Source organism: Eptatretus burgeri, chromosome 8, assembly GCF_056783735.1.
Source record: "Eptatretus burgeri isolate ZD-2024b chromosome 8, Ebu_testis_v1, whole genome shotgun sequence".
In the NCBI taxonomy this organism is placed as follows: domain Eukaryota; kingdom Metazoa; phylum Chordata; class Myxini; order Myxiniformes; family Myxinidae; genus Eptatretus; species Eptatretus burgeri.
This window is the reverse complement of record NC_140968.1, coordinates 30,685,168-30,707,196: the sequence shown is the minus strand read 5'-3', so window position 1 is coordinate 30,707,196 and position 22,029 is coordinate 30,685,168. Positions and strand designations below refer to the sequence as shown.

At 45.7% G+C, this 22,029-nt stretch overlaps 1 protein-coding gene across 6 annotated transcripts in view; it reads right to left on the bottom strand.

Moving 5' to 3' along the window:
- Positions 1-22,029, bottom strand: part of LOC147021445 (sodium/hydrogen exchanger 3-like) — a 67,089-nt gene that overhangs the window by 25,409 nt on the left and 19,651 nt on the right. For all 6 annotated transcript variants that reach the window (XM_085891379.1, XM_085891380.1, XM_085891377.1 and 3 more), the window contains exons 3-8: positions 20,697-20,857; positions 20,266-20,344; positions 19,881-20,058; positions 12,836-13,056; positions 12,414-12,616; positions 5,709-5,798 (exon numbers count right to left, since the gene is read on the bottom strand). In XM_085891379.1, the coding sequence (XP_085747505.1) occupies positions 5,709-5,798; positions 12,414-12,616; positions 12,836-13,056; positions 19,881-20,058; positions 20,266-20,344; positions 20,697-20,857 (932 nt within the window). The remainder of the gene's footprint in view (positions 1-5,708; positions 5,799-12,413; positions 12,617-12,835; positions 13,057-19,880; positions 20,059-20,265; positions 20,345-20,696; positions 20,858-22,029) is intronic.

Below are 22,029 nucleotides of genomic sequence, written 5' to 3'. Positions count from 1 at the left end.
GCCGCTACTCGGCTTTCTCTCCTCTGTCGCCGTCTCCGTCTCCATTCCACACACGCACACCTGCGTGTTACGACGCACACAGTCCACTCCATCACATTCACACCGGGAGACGCGGCTGCGTGCTCCCGCATGCCAACCGACATCTCCCTCACATACCGCTCTCTCACACACACGGTCTCCCTTACATAACCCATACCACTCACACGTGGTGCTCCATTCATACAAACCACTCCACTCACACCCGCGGGGGCACTCACCCGCGGTGCCTCATCCACACACCGTGCCTCACTCATACACGCGGGGGCACTCAACCGCGGTGCCTCACTCACACACCGTGCCTCACTCACACACGCGAGGGCGCTCACCCGCGGTGCCTCATTCACACACACGGCGACACTCACACACGGTTCCTCATCCACACACGGCGTGCTGGGAAGCACGTACTCCGGCACCATCGCCACCACACCAATCACACACGGGGTCGCTTCCACACACGGGGACGCACTCACACCTTTGCACCACACACACAGGGACAACCACACTGGGGATTCGTGTCCCCACAAGGGTCTCCGGGGCCTCTATACCCCCCAAGCTCTCCGTGCACTCGTTCACAGCACCCGTCCCCTCAACCTCGCAAAGCACGACCGAACTCACCTGGTCGTGACTCGCCTCAAGGGGGCATACTCCCTCCCCTCGTTCCTGGAGGAGGCCATCCAGGTGCTCGCACTGGGTCCCCACACGCTCCGCGAGCTCACCCCCATTATCCTCCACTACCTCCGTGTGTGTGTGTGCGTCACTTACCCCGTCCAATTCACCCTCTATCTCCCGTGTCTCAACTATTATTATTTCCTTTGTCGTCACCTCGTGTCTCGTCTCACACGTTTTGGTCTCCCCATTTAATTTTTCCCTTTTGGTCACCGTCGATTCCTCTGTCACGACCCTCGCCGAACACGCCCCCCGAATTATTTTTTTACCCGCCTCCACCGCGGGCCTGTCAGCCGTTGCACCCCCTTCCAGCTCGTTTGCTCCCACACGTGGAGTCACCATTCCCAGCTCCCTGGTCACGGCCTTCATGCCCGCCTGCAGGCATCGGCCCATGTTCTGCGTCTCACCCCGTAGCTCTTTCATTTCTTTTTTTATGTTTGTTTCCATTCCGTTCATTTGTTGTGTATTCACATCCATCTTTTGTGTATTCGCATCCATCTTTTCGTTCATTTGTTTGTTCATGCCTTTTATTTCGTTTTTCATATTCGCTTCCATCTTTTCGATCATTTCCGCATTCATCTTTTGTGTATTCGCATCCATCTTTTCGTTCATTTGTTTGTTCATGTTCGCAATCATCTTCGCTGTCGTTTCCGCATACATTTTTGCCAGCATGGTGAATAGCTGGGTCATGTCGGGTGCGCTTGGGTGAGCCGTTTCGGCAGGGGTCGGGGAAGGGTTTTGGTGGAGAGGGGGGGGAGGTGTCATACACTGCGGCCACTGCCGCACCCATTTCGGGCTCTGGGTTCAGTTGGGCGAGTCCGTGTTCCTGCACAATCAACATTTCCTGCACGGGGATTCCATCCTGGACCATGGACTCTACATTACTACACATATACATTTCTAATACCCCCGGCTCCCGCTCGCCTTGAGACGCCATCTTGCTTCTCTTAAAGGGTTAATTTAGCTCGCTCGTAATTTGGAGGGAATCGGGGGTCGCTTCTCTCACCCCTGGACCGATTCCCGTGAATTTAGCCGGAGACAGGAGAGCCCGTTTTCCTGTTCTCCGATACCAGTGCCGCGAGGAGGGCGATGAATTTGTATCACACGACCTGACACCAGTGTTGCGGATTCGCGCCCGCCGGCGTGCCGACGGCCACGTAACTCGAATCGCGGCACGTCGCCCACCGGACGGACAATCCAGTCGTGACCCTCTCGGACTAACGCCGGGAACCAGTCACGGGTGGACCTTTCGGTCTCAACGCGATCGAGCCAATCAGCCCCCGCGTGGGATAGGGTTGCTCGCCAAATTCGACCTACCTAAGTACCCACGCGGAGGGTAGACCGGGCGATCGCACCTCGCCGCAGGTCGACTTCGGACACGGGCCACTTAAGCGACCCATTCCGTACTATCGGGATAACCGAGCGGTGTTATCGTCGACCTCGACGGTTCGATTAATTATCGGGCGTATTCAGCCCACTACCAACCCTTTACGTGAAGCAAGATGAGGATTCAATGAAGGAAATGACGAAGCGAAGCGGGAAATAGTTCAACACAAAGCACATTTATTCGCGCTGAACGGAAAGCACACATATTCAATTACACCAAAAGCACATGTAAAAGGAGAAGAAACACAATATTACACAAAAAGCAAATATAAAAGAGAAACACAATGCAGCGCTATCCGACTACCGAGCACACGGCAACACTTATACAATTTTACTTCACAGACGGCGCCGACAACACATACCCAAAACCAAAGAAAAGAATGCCCTCAAGGATGAGGCGGACCTGAGGCCGAGACCGGGTCGGGCCTACCCGTCTGGTGATGAGACGCGGAGCGGCGATGGTGCCTCAACTCCACGGGCCTCGCGGGCAGTGTCTGGTAGGGGGTGGGAAAGGGGCCCCCTTGGTCGCACTATCTCAGCGCGGGGGGGAAACAGGAGGGGGTTGCTGATGCTCGGGGTATAGAGGATTTTTATTGTCCCGCAACGAGCGTCTCCACCTCGGCCAGGTCGCGCTGTCGGCCTCCCTGGGGTGCAGCTCCCTGCACGACACGAGCACCCCCTCGTCTGCCCTCGCCGCCTCTCCACAGCTCCGTCCCCTCCGTTCCGACTCCAACGCACACGACGACCAGCTCCTTCTTGCCAACTCCACCGCCCGCGAAGTCTTGACTCTCTGTTCCCTCTCGACTCTCCTACTCTACTACTCCAGACTGACGAACACGGTCCTTTTATCAGCCCCGTAGCTTCGCCCTCTCATCTTTGACCCCCTCCCTTCGACCTTTCACCTCGCTCCCCATTGGCCCGAGAAAAAGTGGGCGTGAATGCTTTTTGATCCATAAATTTGCATATATCGATCGCCCTCCAACGCCCTGGAGGCGGGGCCAAATCGCCCCTCGCTCACCGATTGGACGGCAAAAAGTGGGCGTGTGTCGTTTTTGATCCGTTTTTGAAGCACAAAATCCGTGATTTTGTACACGCTGTTCGGCGCGCGCCCTGCACGAGTCCAACACCGGTACCCACAGGCGGCGCAAGAACGGTGGCGATGCGACGGTTGCGAGGTGTGACGTGAAGGTCGTGGCGGTTGTGGTGAAGCGGTGGTTGGTGGTGGTAACAATGGCGGTTGGTCCAAATTAAAGATAGTAAAAGAAAAACGGCTATCCTGAAGAGTCGCAGCACGCATAAATGACATGTATTCCCACTAGACAACGGGTTTGGGCCTAACTACACATGTACTTACCGAGATACCTCACCTAAGGGACCTGAATGGTGGTTTGCGAATTTGGTAACCACAACAATATATATATATATATATATATATATATATATATATATATATATATATATATATATTTGTTGTGGCCAGGGGACGGGTGAGAGGGCCACCGGGGGGGGGGGGGAGCTATCTCGGCTCCTACCAGACTCCCCGGAATTGCAGGCAGTCACACAGATAATTGTGACGCGGCGGGTCGCTAACTGACCGTGAACACCAATAACTCGACTGCGTGACCTAGGGTCCTCCCGTCTATGGATTAACTGGGTTACCTAATTAATCACGTGATTTAATTACCAGGGAACACGCCCTCGGTATGCCTTGTCCGAACCGGATCACTTTACCGGACCGGATGCAGCCGTGCGACACTGCAAAGGACGTACCGGCTAAAAGGAACGGATCATTGGGAATCAAGCCCCGGCTTAGCTAGGATTCGGACCATGCTGGATCAATGAAAGAAAAGACGAAAATGAGCAGGGAACATTTCCAATAATAATGTATTTACAAGCAGGCGAGGAAAGTTGTGGTCCAGTGAATCGTAGTTTTATTGTTGTGTGTTGCAGGGATAGAAAGAAGCGTGAGGTGTGACAATGTACAAGCAACTTACAAAAGCAGACTTAACCCAAAATGATAATAATCTTCCGCAATCTTAACTTATGAGGACAGGCACCAGGAACACACACACACACACACACACACACACACACACACACACACACACACACACACACACACACACACACACACACACACACACACACACACACACACACACACACACACACACGGTCCAATAGCTTTTGAGAGATGAAGCTCTTAAATAATCTTGGCAACCTTCCTGGGCATGATGGAATTAATGGAAACCCCGGTGTCAACACAGGAAGGACAAGCAGACAGTGGGTGTCCGTGGTGTTCAAATTAAGTGTGCAGGGTGAGTCATAAGTCCGAGGACACGGTTTTAGCTGCTTATTCAAGATTTCATGCATTTGTTTTAGATTTATTCCAAGCAGAATGCGGCATCTGTGCACCATTCATCATGCATGTGTGATATGCAATTACCTCAATCAAATTTTTCCCAACTATGAAAAACTTCCCAGGTCTTTGCCAATACTGCTGTGGCCACTGCGCATTCCTGACCTGACCACTTGTGAATGTTCTATGAGGGTATGTCAAAGCTTAGGTTGCAGAACATCACATGGCATCTGTTGATGAACTGAAACACATTCAGGAAGCATTTGACACCACAAGACATGGTATTGTTTTTGTCGGTTTTCACTCTGCACATGGAGGAAAATCTTGTGCTGTGGCAATGGCGGACATCTGGATGCACTCGATGTCTCAGGAAGTATTGTAATATTTTACTATTATTACTCTTCTTATTATGTCTACTGTTATTACTGTTATGTGCTATTACTCCTGGGGCTTATGACTCAGCATATAAACAAATCTTGTAAAAGCAGCAAAAACCACGTCGTGGGACTTGTGACTCACCCTGTAGAGTTTGCAGCAAAACGGTCAGCAAAGATGTTGACTTTATCAATAGAAGAAGTAAGCACTTCGGAGCCATTAATTGAAGACAGGAATCGATGATAGTTTATGGTTGCGAATGCTGTTAGCAATTCTGCAAATATCTCTGGAACCAAGCCAGAGATAGAATCACAGATTCTGTACACTGGCACTTTGCATTCTCCAATACCGGTTTACTGCAGTTGCTTGTGAGGTGAAATGAGCGAGGTGCCAACCTCACTCGAGCCATGACGACACCGATTGAAAAGGTGATTGCGATGGGCAATAGTAGCAGTACACGCACATTTGGAAAATGAGAACGCCTTTATGTACATTTGGAAATTATGCTTATTTATAGTCAAAGCAAACAAGCTACATTGTGTTCAGGAACAGTCATGACAGGCCCAACCATAAATCAGTGACACTCATTCAATACAACTATTCAACCAAAACATCTGCTGGCACAGATTTACATTCCATTACTGAATTAACATATATTTGATGCAGATGACAACCACACATTTTTGGTGTGTTGGTTTTTGGTATCAAACCCACATCAGTGGAGTGAACAAGCAAATATCGAACTTCTCAACCAAACAGAAATTTGATGCAATGAACACCCAACAAACCCTGAACCCACCCTGTACACCCCTCCACCAAACACCCTCCAACACTCCCCCCCCACCTCCTTCCCCAATGGGCTCCCAAAAGGATTTCCCCTTACCCGTAAATACATTTCCTCACTCAACGTCGGTTGATGCTCCTCGCTCAATTTCACTTTCAAGAACTTCACAAGGGGCTTGATGGTGAGACCCTGGAAAGATTGGAGCAAAAAAGGATCCTGAATATCTTGATAAACAAGAGTCCTTATCCATTATGCAGTCTAAAGGTAAGGGTTACAATAAGCTTGGGCTCTCACAAATCCTCCATGAAGACCATGACCATGATCTCCATGACCACAAATAAACAAACTTTTGTTTGGCCAACACCAAAAAAGTCTCAATGTTGATGTCAAAGCAAAGCAAAGCAAAAGAATCCTCAATAACCCACTGGGAAAGGTCAACCCACAACCTTAACACAAGTGAAACATCAATATACAAAGTTTACAATTTGCCCTAAATTTAATACTTTGAGAATTTGGTAAGAGGATTTTGAAAATGTTACTTCCGGGAACCTCAATTTATTGTTATATAATAAAGCTACAGGGACTCTTAAAACATCAGGAGTGTGAATACAACCAGTCACACCAGTTTGCCATGGAAGAGGAACAGGTGAGGACTTGTCCCTGGCAAGTTAACAAGCATCACATTGCTGAGCAGTGCCAATGTTACCTTTATAACCAACTAGAAACATCACATTTTATACCAATCATTATAATTTTGTTTGAGACAAAATAGATGTCAAATTGGGTTGGTCTCTGGTGTTCCCATCTGAGCACATGAGGGCTTGTACACATTGGAAGAAGTTTCGATCTGAAACACCAAGCTCATGAACCAATTATTTATTTATTTATTTATTTTTTACTCAGAAGCTTCTCGTTTCCCGATTCACCACATGAAGTCGATGTGGTGAAGGGAGCAACACTTGCTTCCCAGTCGACAAGTTTCGTATTTTGTCCGTTTCATTCCTCGGCCTCGTCTAACATTAACAAAACTGGATGGTATTTGTAGAATGCTTACCCCCGCAATCTTGAGAAGTACTTGTGGTGAGCCAACTTTTCTGGAGGCAAATTTGTAATAACATCTATCTACACATTTGAGGTAAATGTGTGTGTACAAATTATACTTTGAAAAGTCTGATAAAGAGTACATTCATAAGCCTTTGCGAAGTAGCTTTTATTCTCGGTCGAGTGTTTTCATAACTAGCAGGGCTGATAAAGATGCCAGAATAGATCACGAAAGCATACATCGGGAGATCGTTACAACACCAAGTTTGACTTCTTCGCTTTTTAAAAAAATTTATTATTTAGTATTAATTGCTATATCAAATGTTCAAGTAATGTGGCAAAGTTTTAATTTCCTCCGTTGAATGGTTTTTGATGTACGCTCTTAACACTAGAACTGCCGCTATATAAATACTGGCAGTGATAACCAGGTACCAAGATGTCCTGTTTTGATCAGCCACCTGATCCATTAAGTCAACTTTACTCAATTTAATTCAGCATGAGATAAAAAAAAATTCAAATCAAATGGAATACCAAATAGGTACAGTCCTGCAATGGAGTCACCAAAAGGAAACAGAATAAGCAAAAAACCAAAGATGATGTTATCAGGAGGAACCTGGATAGGACTCTCGTTTCACAAGCTTTTCCTCCACCCTCAAACCCATCCAGCTGCAGCAAAGTGAGCCCGATTCAAAATAAGTAAATAAAAGCCAAAAAGAATCCAGATTCAAAATTTAAATAATTCTGGCTGCCAGATCATGTGCCCAATCAGGTTGAAATATAAAATATATTCCCCATTACTACCTGATCATAATTTGGAAGTTTCATGTTGAAGGATACAGCGGTTCGAGAAATAATTTTTGAAACATTTTTATTCCATCCAACATGGTTGCCAGACCACGTTACCGATTACGAATTCGTGAACACCCTGATATCCCCAAGGCTTGGGGAAGGTGTGAGCAGCTTCCCCTCGATCTGAAAAGCTGCTCTGGAAATGATGATTTTGAAAAGATATATTCTTCAAAAAAAGAATGAATATATATATATATATGTATATATATATATTTTTAACAAATTATATATACATACATATAAATATATATATATATATATATATATATATATATATATATATATATATATATATATATAAATAAATAAATAAAATTTAAAAAAACATAACTGCCAGACAATGTGACCGAAGACTAAAGTTTACACCCAATATTTACACCAACATCAAGTGCAAATATTGAAAATTACGAGGATCTGTAATATTGACGTTTCAATTTCTATCAGTCACATAAACAATGAGTTATCAAATGGAAAATTTAACTTCAGAGACTTTCCCAGAACTTTGCAGATACAGTCTGGTCTTGCTCCCGATTGGCTCTGAAGCACCAGGTGCCTCACATAGCCGCCTCTCCCCACCTTCCAGTAAAAAGGCAGAGATGCATATTCATGGGATTTTTATATGATTAAAGACTCAGTGGATCTGCTACACACACAAACAAACACATGGACAGACAGACGAATATATGAGACAACTGAGCTGTTAGACAAGACAAACAGCCAGTGAGCTTGGTTGAAGTGCCATCACATACCAGGGCACTATGGGTACACGCTGCACCACAACAATGATGCCCCCTTTCTCACCACACTCAGTGGGGCATTTCCGAAGGAATTTCTTCTTCCCCATTGATGCCAACCTCTGGTTTGTCCATGCTCTTATCCTTTTAAATGCTAAACAATGAGCAAGGAAGCAGCACGTACCATTTATAAAAAGTCTTTGGTACAACTCAGCAGGGTTTGAACTGCTGAGCTCCCAGAATCAGAGTGGATGCTTTAACCATATCACCACTGTGTCACCGAGAAATCCACAAAAAATAGCATTTTGTGCTTGATTGGACTTTTCCCACTCACCTCCACCACTACATTTACCCCTCTCCCCCACCCCACCCAACCCCCAACAACAATTCAATGCAGCATTAGAAATATTTTTCGTAGTTTTTGAAATTTGTTTAGTTTTGAAAACAATCATTGACATCCAACATACCAAGATCATTTGAAATGAGCTTCAACAAAATGCCAATGGCTGAAAACAAAACAATCACCAAACTATGCACAACCCGAAGGCCTCAATTCAAATTTGAACACCATACAGGCCTTCAGGAACACCACCAGGCCTTCAGGAACACCACGCAGGCCTTCAGGAACACCACGCAGGCCTTCACTGTTTAACTGCATGGAGTCCAGAATGGCTTTCATGAGTTTTCCCATCCAACAGTAGAGATATGGGGTTGAGATATTTTAGTGCCTCAGGACTTTATTAGCCAGCTGCTGGCTTAGGAGACTGCTGTGTTGCATTCCTCCAGTAGTGTAGTCTGCAACTTTTTGCATACAATCAAGTCCAATAGAAAATGGTGAAGAACACAGAACAGTTCAGAATGAGACATAACAAACAGGAATAGCAGAAAGAGGAGGAAATGCCAACAGCAGGGTACAGAAGTAATATTGGAGGCAGGGGGGGGGTGGTGATTTAATGGGTGTACAGATGATGGTTTTGGGTGGGGGATGATCTGAGATGGTAGAGAACAGCTGTCTTGAAGACTTGGAGGGAGGATGACATTGAAGAGTGTGGAAGTTAGTTTAACAGGTAGGGAAAATAAATAAATTAATTAATTCTGATAGTTAACTACATGTGTCCTGCAGAAAGTTTGGAGGGGGGGGGGGATAAAGCACAGAGAGAGCAGGGGTTGCAAGACCAGAAAGGAGGTGGAAGACAGACCGACCACCGACCTGTTGGTAAAATGAAAGACCCATAGACTCAGCTTTACCACGGGAGATTCCAATGATCTTAAAGGCCATGCTTTCCATGGAATCAAGCTAAGCAAGGTGTGGGGTAGAGGAACCAGCCCAGTGAGTAGAGCAGTATTCCATAAAACTACGGATGAAAGCCTTGTAGGTGGATAGGAGCTCAGGTGTGCCAAGGAAGGAATTTGCACAAAGGAGGATGCCCAATTTGCAACTGGCTTGAGGCCAACTTTGAAATGTGGTTTTCCACAAGAGGGATCATGGCTGAGATAAAGAGACCCAAGAGTTTAAGTGCCTGAACGTCGAGAGGGTTGTTAAGAAAATTGATTGGAGAGTTTGCCGTACAGTCCCTCACGGAAAGTGTATGTGAGATTTCTCAGGATTAAAAGACATATTCCAAGCATTTAACCCGTTTGTGGTTTTGTCAAGGTACGAGTTATATAACTGACCAAATACAGCATTGAAGTATCAGGAGGAACCCAAATAGGCAAAGACGATGTCATCAGGAGGAACTTGGATAGGATTCGAGTTACGGCTGCTGCTCCTCTACCATAAAAACCATCAAGGCGAACATTACAAAAACTATTTGCAAGAGTCACCCCTCCGTAGACAAAGAAAGGAGAGATGGAGGACAAGAAGAAACCACAACCACACACACAAGCTGCTTCTTACCCACCACCGTAGAATGTAAACAGGAATTCACCAGCACAAAAATAAACACAGGCCCTCTATTTATAATGATGCTCCCTTTCCAGTAAACTAATGACGCACTTGCAGTTGATTAGTTAAATAAACTTTTTTCTTCTTCTTAATCTTCAAAATGTATTTATTTTAATAATTCCACACAAGAGTGAGGAAAGGCTGCAGCCTGCCTGTCTGAAGGATGAGGGATGTCACAGAGGAGGGTGGAGCCATCAGAAAATAGATAAAGAGGATTTTCCACAGTCAGAGATCATTGATGAAGGACAGGAATAGGATTGGGCCCAGAACACTGACTTGGGGCACTCCAGCCTTGCCAGGGAGAGGAGATTAAAGGATTCCAACAAGAGCCACACGTCGGCTACGAGAGTAGAAGAAGTCAGTCAGCCATGTGTGGCGTTGGCCTTGGATGCCAGAGGTAGAGAGTTTGGAGAGTAAGACAGGATGCCAGACTATCAAAAGCTCAAGATATATTCAGGTAGATGGCCCTGATCTCTCATGTCTGACATTGAGAGTCTCCAACCATTGTTGGGAGAGTAGAAGCAGCATGTCGAAGGTGCAGTGACCTGGTCTGAATCCAAATTGATGATCTGAGGTGAGGCTGTTGGAGAAAAGGAAAGATTTCATGTCAACTGCAATGATCGACTCCATGACCTTGCTGATGACTGGAAGTACAGCAAGCTAAGCTGATAGGTCTGTAGTTAAAGGAATTCATTTTTGCACAGCAGCGATGTTGGCCGACTCCCAAGCAGATAGAATATGACCTTGGGCAAATTATAGGGTGAAAGGGCAGAGAAGATTTTAGGAGATGCAAGCCGATGCCATCTGCTGCAGTTGCAAAATCAGTCAAGGGGTGAAAAAAAACTTCCCCCTCTCAGGTGCAAAAGAAGTCCAGGAGCAGTTTGGGGGTAACTGAGAAGGGTGGGCACAGAGCAAGGGGTTGGAGACAAGATTTGGAAGAAAACAGAATTGAGGCATTCATCCTTCTCACAAGCAGAGTCGGCTGTGGTGCCATTTGAAGAGGGAAGGGGTGGAGTGAGAAGGAGCGCATACTCCAGAGAGCAAGACCTTTTTATACTTTAAAGCATACTTTATTTCTCCATTAAATTTAAAGGAATTCTGACAAATCAAGTGCAAATAAAAGTGAAAGGATGCTTTATAACAGCTTCCTACCTGAATGGGAGGTCTGTTCTGTTTCAGTCATCCTTTTCATGGGTTTGACCTTCTCGAGAGCAATAGTATTGTCATGGTGAACAGGCAGCATAAATGTTGGAGAGGCATTTGCCAAAAGCTCAAAGGGATGGCTACAAAGAGGAAGCAATCTTAGTTAAAGGTATAGTTTCCATGCCTGCCAAGCAGACTCCTTATCTTTCCCAAGGAGACAGACACATCTCAAATAACTTATACGTCAGTTCATGGACATCAGGCGGAGCTCTTCACTCGTTCTTTCCAATGGTATTGCAGATGGCATAAATGGTCAGATCTGCAAAGCTCGAGCAATTTTCAAAAGTCACTCAAAGAACACACACCACACGCCAGTGCACGATATTCATGGCTCCCTTCTCGATGGCATCCTGCATGTGATCATTTCCAATTGATGAAGTCGATTAAATTCACAACAGCTCAGAATACACAACTTTGTAGAGAGGGGTATTGAGGATCATGAAAGAGCACAATAACAGAGAACAAAGGGTTAAAGATAAAATAGGACAAAAACATGTGGAAGCATCACAGCACAATTGTGATGGGAACCAGGTTGTAGTAGGTGCAGTAAAGCTCAAACATAGAAGTAGGAGGCCGTTAGATGGCAGCAAGTAAGACTTGACATACTGGAGACAGTTCGGGGCCAAGAAAAGACGGACAATTGAATGGAGGAAAGCATCAAGTTTAGACTTGGGGAAGGAGGGGCGTAACAAGGAAAACATTTTTTGGAGAACATGTGCAACCTGGAGAGACAGAAGAGTGAAAGGTCAGGACCTACATGAGAACTGAGCCAGTGAAACTACAAGGTCACCAACCTGCCTGTGGTGATCACAAAACATCCTGAGACACAGTCTCCTGCCATGATATGGTAATTACCAGGTGTGACCAATTCCAAAGAATCAAGTGAGGCAAGATAGGAAGCAGCAGCACCAGTACACGGGGGTGGGGGGGGGCATTGAGCTTTTTCAGGGGCTGATGCACACCCCCAAACACCCCCTCCCACACCTGAGGGTGCAGGTTAAAGGAACTGCACACACACACCCTGATAGTTACCTGAATAACGATGGTGAAGAATACCACGATGATTGTTGTGCTCAAGAAGAGCTTTTTCTCAGGCACTTTCTTCTCATCCAAGAGAGCAACAAGGGCAAAGGCCACAGCACCCCGCAAGCCCCCATATGACATCACCGCCTGATCAATGTAGTTCAATGGAACCACACGGCCAATATTTAGCAGCCATGTCTGCAGGACAACGCCTGATCAAGCCAACATGCACACAGAAAGAGATTTCACACCAGAGTCTTTGTTTTAAGTATTCAACCACATCTAATGTAAAAAAAAAACAGTCACAAAATGAAAAGATTTGAACATTCCAAAATGTCTTGCTGCATACATTTTTCACATCCACTTGCCAGGCATGGTCAATTCAAATCCAGTAGTTTTCACAAATTGTGAGGGGAACGCATGATACATACCAATGATACGGAAGACGGAGATGAAAAGTAGTGTTAGCAGGATGAAAGATGTGTTCCAAGTCCATTTTTCTGTGTCGATGGCAGAAATTCCAAGGAAGATGAAAATGATGGTCTCAGCAGAGCTGGCAAGAAGCTTCAAGGTGTACCAGACAGTAGTTTGTGATTTGGCATCGACGTTTGCCTCGACGTATCGGCGACAGCAGATTCCACAGAAAGTAATGCTGGAAAGTCATTCATGAATCAATACGTGAAAAACTTGTCTCCAATGCAACACACAGACAGACAGACAGAAACACAGAGGATCCTAGTTAGAACTTGTACACAAGTCACACTTTTGCAGGAAATCTTGGATGTCAGCACACAATGGACAATGTCGTATATGGCCTTTTAACTCAGGTTTCAAACAAGCAATCAAATCAGCTCAGATTTAAATGCAAAACAAGCCAACCGAGTTCCACAGTGATGAACAATTTCTCATAAATCTATCAACAGCTCAATATACGAACACTGCACTATCAGTCACTTGGTATTTAATCCTGATTTTGCAATTTCCAGGAAGAAGAGTGGTGGAGTGTGGAGGGGGAAGAGGTGAGGTATTGTTGAGATGTACAAAGTGCCACCTGGAACTGAAACTTGCAGGTTAAAAAAAAAATTTTTATATTAATAATAAAGCACAATGGATTTTTTGTGGCAAAGTCACTGCCATTCATGGCCAAGCACTTCCTGTATATCCTGGAAAGACTTGTGTAATGGGCAATCAACAAAAATTCCACAGGAACCCAGCCATGACAACCCAAACCGCTTCACTGCTTCAACCTTGTGGGTCGGTGACTTCTGCAAGGACTTGTTAATGTTAAACCCAAAAAAGGTTTGTTTTGGGTTTTTTTAAAAGAAAAGGTGTTGGAGCATCACTGGTACAAGTTGTTAAGAACTATAGGATGTTTGCCATGAAATGATGCAAAACGATTTACATTAAAAATATATTGATTAAAAAAAAGGAAAGAACCCACAATCTTTCCAACAAATCATCAAATGCATGTTACTCTGTCGATGAATTGTGGCCCCACAGCTCAGCAGGCTCAGACCAAAAGGATCACACTGTCAAATTGTTGGTTGTTTTCTGCAGATTGTTTGTATGAAAGATTTGTGGGGCAGAAAAATTGCCAGGAATGCAACTACAGAAATTTTGAGAAGAGGTTTACACAAAGCTGTCAGATAATAAACCTTCAAGTCATACACTGAGGTTCTTTGTTCCCAGCAGATCTGCCATTTATCATGTATGACAAAGCTAACAAGAGCTCAAGTGAGCACAATATACTCCCGAACAAGAAGGTGTATACAGAATTGTGCTACATGGAAAACAGCATCTTGGTTGCCATTGCAACCACTTTAGATGACGAACGTATGTCGCGACACGCCATCTCCGCACTCTGTACCTATGTGCCAAATATGAAACGTGAAAGTTGAAAACTTTGGGAGTTTGAGTGCGGACAGGAACAGATGGACGGACAGATGGACGGACGACCGGTATCACATAATACGTCCCGATATATATATATATATATATATATATATATATATATATATATACATATACATACACACATACACACACACACACACACACACACACACACACACACACACACACACACACACACACACACACACACACACACACACACACACACACACACACACACACACACACACACACACACACACACACACACACACACACACACACACACACACACACACACACACACGGCGTATAAAAACTGAGCAATCATCTCACAAAGAAGGCCTGACGTTCTCACAAGGATTCCCCCCCCCTCCCTTCCCAACCCCCATATCACCTTTTCCCTCTATTCCAATTCATGTATTGCGACTGAACCGCATCCACAGGTCAGGTCAGGAATGGAATGGGAGCATGCGCCAGAGCAGCGCGTCGCTGTATCCACATTCTGACAGAACTCCAGGGGCCTCCGTCTGGCCATCTCCCATGCAGATGCCTGGCCCATCCCCACCTCCTTGAGATGTTGATCAAACTACCGCAACCACGAGGCATGTGGTCAGCCCATTGGCCTCCTCCACTCACGAGGCTCCCTTACTAAGAGAATCAAACATGAGCAGGATCAGCGTCAGGAAAACGAGCCACGTGTCCATACAACCGCAGCTGACAAATCTCATTTGAGTCTCTCAGCAACCGCTCATTGGACACAGTCCGACCATCAATAGCCAATAATTCTCCAAAGAGACGTGGTACCAAAGGAATAAAGCCTCCATCTCAAATCCCTAGTCAGACTCCAAGTCTCACATCCATAGAGCAAGACTGGAAGCACCAAGGAGCTGAAGACTCAGACTTTTGTCCTCCTGCATAGGTACCGGCAGCGCCACACCCCATGATCCAGTGAATCCATGACTCCCCAGGCCTAAAGACCCAGATGTCTGTTGACCTCTGGCTCACAGCCAGACATGAATATCACTGCCAAGGTAAGTGAATCTCTCCACGACCTCAACATCCTCACCACAAACAGGTACAGACAGGACAGCAGCATCCAAGATATCATTGAAAGCCTGGATCTTAGTTTTAACGCAGGAAACCCATAATCCCAGCGGCTCTGACTCCTCATTCAGCACCTCGAGGGCCCCCAAAATGATATTCAGTCTCCACAAACATGACTGCATCATCTGCAAAATCAAGGTCAGATATCTTAACATTCCCAAACGATGCACCACAGCTTGACCTCTCCAACATACTCCACGTAATCCAGTCCATACAAGTGCTGAAAAGTGTGGGGGCCAGTACACATGCCTGACAAACTCCAGTCACAATTTGAAATAAGTCAGAGATAGTATCACCACATCTCAAAGCACTCTCAGCACCAAAGTATAGTTCAGACATCAGATTGATCAGTTTTTTGTGGCACCCCATGAAGACCAAGAATCCTCCAGAGGACATCCCGATTCACCGAATCAAATGCTTTACAGAGATTAACATAGGCTGCAAGCAGCCCCTGCCGAAACTCGTCTGCATTTGGCAAGGACTTGAAGAGCAAGGATACGGTCAATCGTTGACCTCTTTGGTGTAAAGCCTGACTGCTCTGGACGCTGATGCTCAAGCAGATAGTGGCGAACCCAATCAAGAATTATCCAAGCAAAGACCTTGCCCGGCACTAAGAGCTGCGTCACCCCTCGGTAGTTGTTGAAGTCTTGGCGATCACCCTTCCCTTTCCAGAGATGGACAATAAGGCCCCTCTTCCAGTCAGTTGGGATGATGCCTGCGTTCCAGGCAGAGCACAGAACTGCATGCAATGACTCGAGTACAGCATTTCCACCAGCCTTGAGAAGTTCAGCATGGATGCCACAAATCCCAGGAGCTTCACCCCATTTCAAACGGTTCATCGCAGCCTGTGTTTCCACAAGCGAAGGTGGACCACAGTTGATTGGAGGGTCAGCAATGGGGATATTAACACCCCTGACATCCAACTCAACAGCTGGTGGATCAGCCTGGTGCAAATGCTCAAAGTAACCGGCCCAGCGAGCCTTCACTTCAGACTTCTCTGTCAAGAGCCCACCACCCTCTGCTCAAAATGCAGTACACCGAGGGATGGGCGTGAAGGAACACAATGTGCTAATTCCCTGTAAGCAGGAGAATCACTTGACCCACAGGTGATGCTCTACCCCTTTAGATTCCTTGCACATCGGCCTCCTTGGTGCACGTACAGTTTTATGCCTGAACTCCCTGAACAGCTCAGCTCTGCCCCTAAGCGGGGTCCTGCAACTCTGGTCAATGGTATCCAGTGTCCCTTAAGCGACAAAATTCTTCTTCGCCCTACGGTGAGTTCCAAGATATCCACCGGCATCATCAAGGACGGTGGTCTTGAAGGCACTCCACAACTCTTCAGGGTCCCGCAAAGCACCCAGACCCCCAAATCTCACCTCAGCCTGTTCACAAACTCCTCAGCTACCCTCATCCAGCCTCAGCTGGAATGGTACCATTCTCCAGGATTTAAGCTGCAACTGCTACAACAAGCCGGTGGTCAGTATTTGGTAACTGAGCACTCTGGTATACCCTGCAGTTCTGTATTATCCTCCAGCGACCATCAATGAGCACTTGATCAATCTCCTTTGCCACACAACCAGCGTTGGAATACCAAGTCCAGCAGTGGTTAAACAATGAACCAGCCACCTTAAGTCCATAACTTCTTGCAAAGTCAAGGAACTTAGTGGTATTCAGGTTCACAGTTCGACCCATGGGGACCAACACACGTCTCACCAATCCCTACCAGTTACAATCGATGCATTGAAATTCCCCAAGACCAGAAGTGTATCTTGCCTGGGGCACTGATCAACCACAGACTCGTGTGGCATAGAATGCGTCCTTCACAGTGAGATCACTCGCCTCAGTTGGAGCATAAACAGAGACCAGGGAAATGACACCCAAGGAGTGATGAATCCTTAATCTCATAATACGCTCATTGACCGGTGTTTCCTCAATTATCATGCGAGTCAGCTTATTGGACACAGCTACAGCAACACCTTGGACATGGTAACCATCAGAGCGACCAGATCAATAGTAGGTGAAACCACCTGCCATGATCACCGAAATCCAGTCTCCGAATCTCAGTGCTGCAATTCCGGAGTCCAAACACTTGAGCTCAGATAAGAGACAGGTGATCATCCTCTCTTAGGGATAGGACATTCCAGGCACCCACACAAAGGGACTGCCTCAGGTTAACCCAAGGAGACCGCCGTCTGGTGGACGACACCTCAGCACCACCCCCAACACACACAAACACAATCTAACTCTGGAAGGTTACCCCGTGGTTTCCTTCCTATCAAAGATTGGGGGTCCCGAAGGCTTCGCTCCAATCCCATCATCCATTGAGCTGCCGGCGAAGGGTAGCTGCACAGGAGGTACTCCCATGGAGGTGGTCTTCAGATTCATTTTTGCTTTTGGTACGTTTTGCGAGGTGAAGTGTTTTACAGTGGCCGGAATGCAAATCCTGCCACCAACCTCCAAAAAAAAAAAAAAAAAAGAACCCAACTGCAGGAGGATGTCCACAGACAGTTGGGTATGAGATATTGATGGCCAGTGGCTCACAAAGAGCTCCTCCACCCTTTGACAGGTTTTGTTTTTAATCCTGCGGAGTGTCCATATCATACACCCTCCTCACCAAGAAACTTGGTGGAGGAGATGGTTGAATCGCCGACAACCCGACCATGGAACAGGTTAGTACAGGTTTACATGGTACCTGTAGCAAATCACAGATCTAATCTGACCTGACCTGACCATGGCATCCACCCCACTCCATCTCCGAATATCTTACCTTTTCATTTAGTTGTTACCATTAGTCTTGTACAGGCAGACCTTCCTCAACTGTCTACGATATATCCAGCTCTTGTGCTTCACTTCCCTCTATTCTAGCATTTCTCTTTTTTTATACAAACTCACTTGGGAGTCAATCATTCCTTCACATTCCCCTTGTCTAGCTTCACCAGCGGGGCTGATTGCTTTGCAGACTTCGTTATTCCTACCCCAATCCTATCATCCTGGTGCAACACAGGAACAGTACTGACTGATTTCACTGTACTTCAAAGGAGACTCATGGATGTTAAAGATCCATACTCTTTCAAAAATAAAAATAAAAATAAAGAGAAGGTCATTGTGCACCAGTACCATAGTCAAATTCCAAATACCTGCCCTGAGAATGAGGTACAGGGGAAGGAGGGGGTGGGGATGATGACATCAGTAGCCTACCAACACCCTCAGGAATGAAGCAAACTTGGGCTCAGTCATCTTGTTCTTCAATGACAATCAAAAAACCTTCTCCGAGAAATATGCAGAGCATCTACATCACACTGCTGACCTAAAAAAAATATATTATACACCGATCTGAAAAATAGAACATGTCTTTCAACACCAGAAAATTTGTCTCAGCCAATCGCTCAAGGAAGGATCAAATGAAACCACTTATTTTCAAGGTGAGGCACTCAGAGAGGTTCAGTCTCTTGAACTTCTTAGCCTCACCACAAGCCATGACCTCAGGTGCCTACCATGTAGCAAAGCCGGACTCAGCTTTGGCAGCTTTCCAAAGGAGTACTGCCCTCCCCGATGGGTTGTCCACCAGCATGACCATCTGTCTGTCCTGCATTCCATGGGATCTAAAGCTTTTCGCATTATTGGGATCACCCATCCATATATTGGGACCATTCTCTGTACAGAGACTTGGTGCTGCCAAAGCAAAGCAGTCTCCTGGGCTATTGGGCACAATCCTGGACAGGTCGCCACTCCGATGCAGGATACTTGAATGGCTCAATCATCCCAAGAAGCAAATACTCATTTTGCCAACCTCGGCAGGATGACAGGCTGAGTCAACTCCACCAAGTGTTAATTAAACAGCTGAGCAGGATTTGAACTCAAGACTCTCGGATCCCAAGTCCACCACCCGAACCATTAAGCAAACACCAGCCATGGGCTCACCCATGACGAGGCTCCAACAAAACGTGCCACTCATCTCAGACAAGTCAGTGACCTCTGGTTTTTCCTGTCTCATCTGGTCTACCTGCACCGCTCAGGCCAACGACCCTCCACAAAAGCTCCAGGATATACACATTCCTTCAGTAACTTGTAGTTAAAGCTTCCAACATACAGGCTGACTGCACACCAACTCGTATTCCTCATTTCTCCCCATCTCTGAAACCACCTTCCAGAAGATGTTCCTTCCCTCCTTCCAATTATTCCCTCCAGGGCTTCAAAAAGCAGGTGGTGCACCAACATTCCTCTTCCTCCTCATTAACACAACCCTCTCACTTGTAATGTTTCCTCCCCTATTTTTCCTGTTTTTTCATTCCTTGCTCATCATGTCCAATAGTTGCCATTCTACCCTCCACTCTCAGTTAATACCATCACATTGTTCTTCCATGAATTTCACTTCTAAAAATAAATAAATAAACAAAACAAGTGCTGCAAAATCATCAAATGATGAATTTGTGAATCACCTTATTTTCATCAAAAAGTGCAAAACAAACCACTCACGCGAGAATAGACGAGAGAGAAAACATTTCGGCTGTGAGGTAGGACAGGTAGGCAAGCGTCAGGATGAACGCTGGTTCCATGATCTTTACGTGTTTTGTGAAACGCGTGACCAGTGACATAAAGAAAGCAAACACCACGCCAACTGCTATGCCTCCAAGTGCCACCACGAGAAAAGACCCTGAAGCCAAATAAGAAGCAAAACAACAACTTCAGTTATTCAGAGAAGCCTGGTACTAAAGTCTCGGCGAGCCCTCGTCAACACCAGACCATCCTCAACAGAGGGACATTTAACTAGATCCTTGAATGCCAAGGCAAGATTCAGAGCGATATAAAGTCCATCATGAAAAATAATAATTTCTCTCCAAGTTTTTGTGGAACTACTCACCGATTCCTTTCACATAATCCACATTTTGAATGTTCGTGATGCCAACGCCCACAAACGAGTCAAATACCTTGTACAGCACCTGCATGTAGAGAGAAATTACGAACCCAGAGTAAAATTAACTCAGCCGACTTGACTAATCGAAATGTCAAAAATTACATCATGGACCAATGAAATTTGAAAGGCTTGGCAAGCACATCAAGTAAACATAAAAGGAAATAATTCCGACAAGCTGCTGTCAAATCAGACTTACACAATCACTTAACTTCGGCATGAGAAGCACATGAATCCACACGCACACACGTTACACCACAATGGCAGTCTTTATGGTTATAAACTTAAACCTCAAACAAATGCTTACAATAAATAAATAAAACGAAAAATAAAACATTGCAAATGTGGAATCAATTTTGTTGCAGGAGACAAGTACTCACCACAGTGACGGCATCATTGAGCAGGGACTCGCCAAAAACTATGATGAAAAGCACCTCGTTGACATGCACTTCCTCAAATACAGCCAATACAGCGACGGGGTCCACCGCCGCAATGAGACTTCCAAAGAGCAGAAAATCAAGTACGGTCACATTCAATGGTCCTGCACAGCCACAGACAAAGAACAAAATAAGGAGGTGCAAGGTGATAAGTGAACCTCTCTCCTCAATGTTAAGGACACCACAATACATTTTGCAAGTGCATGTTCTGTCCACATTATGCTTTAACCAAAAGCAGGTTCATTGCTGCCAAAAGTTGCACTCGGTGGTTTGCATTTGCCTTTCCAGTGATAGCCAGAGCAAGAATTTTTAATTGGTTCAGAGTGTTGGCGATAACTCACTGACAATTTGTGAAAAACACTGTAGGATCTAAAATCGACAAACTAATGTCAGCAGATGGGACACCGGGCTTAATGTTCATATGAGGGACAGCATACTTATGCAATGGTCTCTGCAGGAGCAATTGGACACTGTCGAGTTGTCAAGAATCAAACTCAAAATATAGAGGGGTCAATGGTAAGTGGGCAACCTCTGCACCATCCTGTTGGACTAGGGGATAAAGGCATTTTCATGCCCATTGAAAGTTGCCTTCAAGATGTTTGAGTCCACCATAATGTAGACTCGCAGCACAAGTAAATCAGACCAGACAACGTAGGGAGATTAACTGTCCCTACCTTATTTATGGGTATCAATTTTACAGCTGGGCTTTAACAAAACCTAATAGTGACATGGCAATTCTTTTTGCTAAGCTTTCACAAGCTTCAAACATGAATCCGAAATGCTGTTGCTTTTTCATTCAAACTCAACTTCTGGGATGCTAGTTCAAAGTCTCTACTATTAGGCCATTATCATCTTTTTCTTCTTCTTCTTCTTCTTCTTCTTCTTCTTCTTCTTTCGGCTGCTCCCGTTCGGGGTCGTCACAGCGGATCATCCATATGATCCGCATAGTGATTTGGCACATGTTTTATGCCGGATGCCCTTCCTGACGCAACCCTGGTCACCTCTTACGACACAGGGATATGGTACACCTATTCTAACCGGGGTATACACCGGCCCAGTATACTGGCACTCATTTCGCCGACCTCGGAAGGATGACAAGCTGAGTCAACCCCCTGGTGTATTAATTCAGTGGCCCAACGGGGTTTGAACTCAGGACCTCTTGGATCCCAAGCCGCTGCACTAACCACTGTGCCAACACCAGGATATACTATTAGGCCATTATAGCCCCCAAAAATACAAACTGCTGTATGCTCCTGCATATACCTAAAAGGGCAGT